Source organism: Macadamia integrifolia, chromosome 1 (assembly GCF_013358625.1).
Source record: "Macadamia integrifolia cultivar HAES 741 chromosome 1, SCU_Mint_v3, whole genome shotgun sequence".
In the NCBI taxonomy this organism is placed as follows: domain Eukaryota; kingdom Viridiplantae; phylum Streptophyta; class Magnoliopsida; order Proteales; family Proteaceae; genus Macadamia; species Macadamia integrifolia.
Window position 1 is genome coordinate 28,042,862 of NC_056557.1, and position 7,613 is coordinate 28,050,474.

Here is a 7,613-nt window from a genome sequence, read left to right on the forward strand (position 1 = left end):
TGGATTGTAATGAATTTGAGTGCAACCCCTGAGATTGGAATTACTGAAACCTGTCTTTCTGATAATCTCACAAAAGTTATTGCATTGTATTTGTGATGTTTAGTCCATTCTGGGGCTTTTTATTGAGGACTTCAGCTAAAATTGGTTTTGGCTAGTTTTCTGATAATCTCACGTAACTTACTGTACCTTTGCTGATTCACCCTTTTTATACAAAGATGCCAATAAAGGGGTGCAGCTGTCTTGAAGTCGATCCCCTGTTTAAGTCTAACATTTAGCAATTGGTTCAGCTTTGTCTTCGTTGATTGGTCAAGTAGGATTAAGCTTCTATATACCAAAAACTCCAAACAATTAAATTTCAACTTAGGTAATTTCAGTCTTGGCCAAAGTAGAAGTAATTTCATCAAATTCCACTAAAGGATGGTAAAAGCCATGGAAATCTCTTGACGTTTCAGTCCCACCCAGCATACAACTACAAGTTCATCTACTTGGAGAATCTCTTGACGTTTCAGTCCCACCCATGAAAGGGAATCATTTAAATTAACATCAATGCCCTCAAGCTTTGTAGATTGGCTTCGTGTTTCAGAGTAAGTGAAGACAATAGACTACTTCCTTTGTTCATGGGTTCTGCTCATGCCACATATGGGAGATGTTCACCTCAAAGCAAGTTCTGTTGTAGAAACAATCTCTCTCTCCATTACAAGAAAAGCCCCTCAAATCTCAGACTCCACTGGTGAAACACATGTGCAATTTCAGAGTAGCCCAATAGCAATTTGAAATGGGAGCTCTGGGAGGTCCGCCAAAATGAAAAAGATGGAAAGTTGCCAACCTTGTCACAATTACGTTGAAGACACCAAACAAGAGAACCTTGATCATCATCCTCTCTCCCTGTTGCTGATTGCACTAGAGAACTAGAGAAGATGTCATTACTTTGTTCACTAATCTCATTACCGCATCCCCATCATTCTTCTTTTGGCCGCTCCATTAATGCACGTAAGGTGCACATTTTTAAGTCACCAAAAAATAGGGGTAAACTAGTAAAACTCTACACTACACTACCCAACTACTGACCTATCGTTGTTTTGGCTATTTTTGTAATACGAATCTTTGATGTGGGAAATTAAGTGGTGTGAAAGTTTTGCTCAGTAATTTAGGAAAGTATCTTCCAATTTTGTGTAATCTGATACCTTTCCCTAATTTAAATGTGGGGAATGCATTAATCAGGTTTCGGGTTCGAAACATGGAAACAACCTCGGAAACAACCTCTCCATGAAGGGGGTGGGGTGAGGTTGTGTACATTTGCCCCTCATAGACTCTGCAACAGCAGGAGCCTCATCCACGGGACACTCTTTTTTTCCATAGTTAAGAGTTTGAAATAATTAGGTTTTGATGGGAATCTGGTATACTGATGATGTATCTCGACCTGAGAGATCTACTTGTGGTGGGTAAGAGAAAGTGATTTAGCAAGAATTATGAGAGAGGGAGAGGAGAGAAAGCCCCAAGTTGTGATGGGGGCGGGGGGGGGGGGGGGGGGGGGGGGAGAAGGAGAGAGGAGTGAGATAGAAATTTTTAACTCATTAACTATACTACTCCTATTTTGTTATTGTTGATATTCAACTTGTCTTCTACATCATCTATGCATTGCTCAATGAGTTAGACCAGTTTGTCGAAGGAAGATTCCATATGATCGGATGTGATTAACAATTAGTTTTTATATTCCTTGTATTGTTGTTGTCGATTCTCAAAGAAATTCACTTCAGCTTTTTGTAAGTTCTCTTGCATGGCTTGAAAGTGTTGGTAGGTCGCCAATAAGAGAGTAGGATCCATGGTATCTACGGCTAGGTTTGGCCTTGATACCAAGTTGATGCATATCAACTTGATAGATCTGCTTGTGGTGGGTAAAAGAAAGTGAATCAGCAAGAATTATGAGAGAGAGATGTCACAGGTTGAGAGAAAAGAAGAGAAAACCCCAAATCAGGAGGGGGGCGGGAAGAGAGGAGAGAGGAGTGAGACAACAATCTCAACTCAATAATTAATCTAATTCTATTCCATTCAATCAAATCATAGGCGCTTGTGAGCCTTCACAATGTATTTATAAAGCTGTAAAATAAAAGAAAACAGGAAAATAAAAATGGATTCTAATACTGCCAATCGATGGGCTGAGTTGGCAGTCCTTTATTGAATAAAAGACTTGTCCTTAATTTTCCCATAGACCAACTGCTTTTGGAGGAGTTCTATCTTCACTCAACCACCTACTAACAACTTAATAGATAGAATGACCTCCTTTCTTGAACAGGCTAAAATAAAGGAGACTCTTCCATACTTAGATGCTTTAGATGCTTTGAAAAGAGTCCTACGCTAACTCAAAACTAACCTTATTTCCTCCAAACTGTGTCTCACGAATAGGATAAATTTTATCTAACAAAATAACTTCCTAATTTATAGGTAATGGACCTACACTTCGGGCCTTATAATTGATCCCATTGCAAATAAAAACATTTAAAACAAAGGCCCATGACCAAGTACTTTCAAAATGGGCCCTACTGCTGCAATGAAACTGCAATATATATTTTTTAATACATTCAGATCTACCTCGGCCAATACTGAAAGTGACATAATTTTGGCTGAAATGAGCACCTCATTCCATGCTCTCATCCTAGAGGTTTGGCACCTAGTGAAGTGATGAAGGACAGTCTAGGGATTTAGATTTCTAGGGCTGTATTACAAGGAAAGGTGATAGGAAAATGTTAGAACTGATTAGCGTTCAGGAAATAGAAGAGAATTGGGAAAGAATATGAAATAAAATATTGTTTTAGGATCGTGAACAGTACTCTTGAATACTAACTTTGAAGAAACAAGAAGAAGAAAGGAGAGGGGGTCATTACAACTGAAACCCCTGCAACCCAACCTTCCTCCCCAAGTGAAGGTGGGAATCTGTCCCTAGACATGATGACAGCATGCCCCCTTCCTTGCCAGCTGTTCAAGGTGTCTCCTTCCACAAGAATCCATTTACTTTGTTCATAACAGTCAGCTTCGTTTGTTTCAAGAAAAGTATTCCATATTTATTTATTTATTTTTTCATTGCTTGCAGCTTATGTGGCTTCAGCTCATCTGCAATCATCACCTGAAGTTTAAACCATGTAACTGAGGATATCTATTCTTCATAGTCTTCTGCTTAGTTGGAGTTTGTAGATGAATCTCAATAGGTGTTATAGCTTAGTTGTTTAGATGCAAATTGGGGTTGTCCCTGGGACATATTCCTGATGTTTTCTATTTTCTTGGTAATGGTGTACTGGTAGATCCCATTATTGGAAAAAACAACAATGTTAGAATGTTTCCTTCAATGATCCCAAATTATTGCTTTCTGTCTTCTTTACCATTTGGACCAACATCTGAGCTTCTCCCTTATGAGGGGAGAGGGGACCTCAGTTTCAATTTAAAACTGCTTAGTCTTCTACTACTTCAACACAGCTTCTAATTATTTCTAACAATTCAATCTTTATTTTCAACACGAAAACAAGTGCTACATTTTTTCCAGCTTTTAGTTAGTGACTGCATTTTATAACGTCAAATTATATCTATCAGCTTGCAGAATTAGCATGCCTGTGGTATCCTAAGACCTGATGGAAAACAGTTCATACACCAAACTTGTTGCTTCATTCAGATGGGCTTTATATTGAATGAATATTAGTTTGACATATCAAAAAATTCGTAATTACAATGCTTTTATGGATTCTTGATTTTTGATTTAGAAAATTTGTGCGTTGAAATTCTCCTTTTTCAGCACGCTTAAATGTTTGTGTATTTTGTTTTTTTTTGGTAAATGTGTATTTCGTATTTCAAATGCACATACAAGCATCAACTAATAAATGTATAAATGTGTGCAAGTTCTTTAAGCAGATCTCTCTCTCTCTCTCTCTCTCTCTCTCAATCGATTGAATTTGTATTGATCTGATTTATTTCCTGTTGGTATTTCAGGGGAGGAGCTGGTTACTGGGTTAGTTAGATGAGAGACACATGTTGATTGGACTTTTTTTTCCCATAAATACATTGGGTTTTAGGGTTTCTCATATGAATCTGATTGTTTGCAGTGGCGGAGAGGATGATCATCTAAATGTATGGCAGATTTCCTTTCCAGATGAAATTCACAACCATTAAGATTTAAGCACTGGTCAACATGTGAATATGTGTATTCTCTTCATGGTTACAGTGGGCTTTAAATATGGTTTTGAAACAGGTCCCAGGTATATTTCTTTGAAGACGATAGTGGGAACATTCAAATTTATTGACTGTAGTACCTGTTATCCTGTAGCTGAAACTCTGGATTAGTATAAATTCAACATATTGATTTCAGGTGGTTGTAATTTGAAAAGATATTTGCAACCAGATGATGGGTTGGGAGATAAATTATGGATTTATTTTTGGAAAGAGAGATGTTTTCTGAAATTTCCAGTGTAGTCTCTTCCCTTAATTTTTCCAATGGCTGGTCAATCAGACAATGTGAAAGTGACAGTGGGTGAGGGAAATGGGGTGGTTGAGAAGTCTGTATTCTTGCATGGAAATTTGGATATATGGATCAAGGAAGCAAGATCTCTTCCTAATATGGACTTGGCATCTGAAAGGCTGAGAAAATGTTTTACAATGTTTGGGGCTTGCATTTCTCCCTTTGCCAGAAAACGCAAGAAGAATCATGTTCGTCAAGTTATTACAAGTGATCCGTACGTGTCTGTTTACCTGGTAGGGGCGACTGTAGCTCAAACTAGAGTAATTGCCAATGATGAGAACCCATCATGGGAAGAGCATTTCTACGTCCCAGTGGCCCACCCTATATCAAAGGTGGAATTACAGGTTAAGGATAATGATGTTCTTGGAGCTCAGCTAATTGGAGTGGTGGATATATCTGTAGAGAAGATCCTGCAAGGGGACAAAATTGATGGTTGGTTTCCTATTGTCGGTCCATATGGCAATCCACTAAAACCATATCCTGAATTGCATCTTTCTTTGCAATTTAAGACTCTCAAAGATGACCCTTTATATAAAGACGGTGTTGGCGCTGGGCCAGATTACTCTGGAGTGCCTGGTACATACTTTCCACTCCGCAAAGGTGGTAATGTGACCCTTTATCAAGATGCTCATGTGCCTGATGGAATACTACCAGAGATCCTACTAGATGGTGGAAAAATTTTTAAGCAAGGTAAATGTTGGGAAGACATCTGCCATGCCATATTGGAAGCTCATCACCTGATTTATATTATTGGGTGGTCCATCTACCACCCTGTAAAACTTGTAAGGGAGCCAACGAGGCCATTACCCACAGGAGGAGAACTATCACTTGGTGATCTGTTGAAGTACAAGTCACAGGAAGGAGTTCGTGTGATTATGCTGATTTGGGATGACAAAACATCTCATGACACCTTTCTTCTGAAAACGGTAGTGACCTTTACTTGTTCAATAAGCGTCTGTATTGGCTATTATTTAATCCAAGCCTCTATTTTTTTATTTTTTCTTTTTCCGAAGAATTTCAAAATTTTTATTATTTTATTTGTTGATGCAACTTTTTGGTTTCCATTCAAATGTATGCCAGCTTAATGTCAATGTTTTTTCTCTTTCTCGATATGTAATGTTTTTTCTCTTTCTCGATATATAAATCTGTAACTGTTCTACACTCCATTTTTTCAAGTATTTATGTGAACACTTACATGTGCATGGACTCACATGTACTTCCATAGTTATCCTTGAGTATGGTAGTGAGGAATTTGTCTGTTAATGATTGGTTAATAGAAGGATGGTGTAATGTAAACCTGTACTAATATGTAGCATAGGGTTGAACGCAGGAAGGTGTCATGGAAACTCATGATGAAGAAACTCGAAAGTTCTTCAAACACTCAAGTGTACATTGTGTGCTTTGTCCTCGTTATGCCAGCAATAAGCTTAGTATTTTTAAGCAGCAGGTATACTTCCATCATTAACTAAAGTTAAAGTCCATTTGGTTAGAAGTGTATAGAGTGAAAATGAGGTAAAATCAAACAACCTTTTCACTTGACTTCTAACAACACACCCCACTTATAAATCCTCCATTATTTTTCTTTTTCACTTGTAAGAGAATGCTAAGGTTGTACCCAGTGCACAAGGCTCCCGCCACTGCGGGGTTTGGGGAAGGTCATAATGTACACAGCTTTACCCCCGATTCGTGGAAAGGCTGTTTCCTGAATTGAACCTGTGACCACTAGGTGGCAATGGAGCAATCTTACTGTTGCACCATTGCGTCCTAGTCTATGTGAATGGACCTAAGATTTTATTGATATTATTATAAGTTGGTGAAAATCTCTCTGCATACTTTTTTTACTGTATATTTCATTGGGCATTTCTAGTTCAGGTTGTTGGAACCCTCTTTACACACCATCAGAAGTGCGTGCTTCTTGACACCCAAGCTGCTGGAAACAATCGGAAAATAACTGCTTTCATTGGTGGTCTCGACTTATGTGATGGTCGCTATGATACTCCTCAACATAGGCTCTTCAGGGATCTTGACAGTGTCTTTGCAAATGATTTTCATAATCCTACATTTCCTGTAAGTTTTTATCTTCTTATAATTTAATTGACAGTCTTGGTTGAGTTAAATCAATGATTCCTTATAAACCCCGGGGGGTGGGGTATGTGGCACAAAAGACTACTTACATTTATATGGTTTTTTGAGAAAAAAATGATTAGGTGATTTCCATTTTTCCACTATAAAGATTTGGTTTTGATCAGTTGAAGGCTATTTGCACTTTACATGTTGGTTCCTCAACATCATATCTAGTAGTTTTCCTCTGAATTTTTTCCTTGGCAGTAACTGACATGGCATTTTAATAAAATCACAATCTTAGTTGTAAATTTCGTTTTGTTTCGGACAAAAATTCCACAAAGTCTTGTTTCAGTGGCCATTTCACTAAAATTTTTGTTTTAATTTTGATCTCTGTCTGTTATAGTCATTTTCACTGGGTTTTTGGCTATTTCAGCTGAAATGAATGGTAATCATGGATGTGAAATATATATATATTTTTTTGGGTTAAATATGCTTGTTTTAGTTGGGCCAAATGAAAGTCCTTTTCTGAGTGAGCTTCAATCATGGTTCAAAATCTCGTTGCGAGATCTCGGTTATTTCATGATTTTTTTTTGTCGAGATGAGATAGGCTATGAAATACACTTTGTACATCATCTCGGTCAAAATCTCGATATCTCGGCTGAGATATTGGTATCGTCTCGGCAAGATACCACAATGTTACATTGTAAAGGCTTATAAATACCTCATTTCGGTGAGACAAACTCTGTCTCGCTTGTCTCATCTGTCTCAGTGAAATCTCAGTTCCATCTTGCATTTTGAACACAAAGTCACCCTATTGGCCTCTAATTAGCCATTTCATCACACATATTGCCTTCCAAATTACTCCTACAACAAGATCTAGACATTCCAAGCTTAGGAAAGCTAAAGTTCTTTCCCCAAAACTTTTTTTTTTTTGAAATAGTATATAAATACATGTTGGATAGGGCTAGATTTCTTATATGTTAGACACTAGAGGCTGATCTATGACCTCATTTTTTTTTTTTTTTGGTACATTAATGTTTTTTTTTTT

At 37.6% G+C, this 7,613-nt stretch overlaps 1 protein-coding gene across 7 annotated transcripts in view; it reads left to right on the plus strand.

The window, feature by feature from the left end:
- Positions 1–7,613, plus strand: part of LOC122082652 (phospholipase D delta-like) — a 56,319-nt gene that overhangs the window by 689 nt on the left and 48,017 nt on the right. For 3 of the 7 annotated variants that reach the window (XM_042650352.1, XM_042650358.1, XM_042650401.1), the window contains 3 exons: positions 3,976–5,427; positions 5,832–5,948; positions 6,374–6,568. In XM_042650352.1, the coding sequence (XP_042506286.1) occupies positions 4,477–5,427; positions 5,832–5,948; positions 6,374–6,568 (1,263 nt within the window). In that variant the 5' untranslated portion in view covers positions 3,976–4,476. The remainder of the gene's footprint in view (positions 1–3,975; positions 5,428–5,831; positions 5,949–6,373; positions 6,569–7,613) is intronic. The other 4 variants (XM_042650392.1, XM_042650375.1, XM_042650365.1 and 1 more) reach the window with 4 other exon arrangements.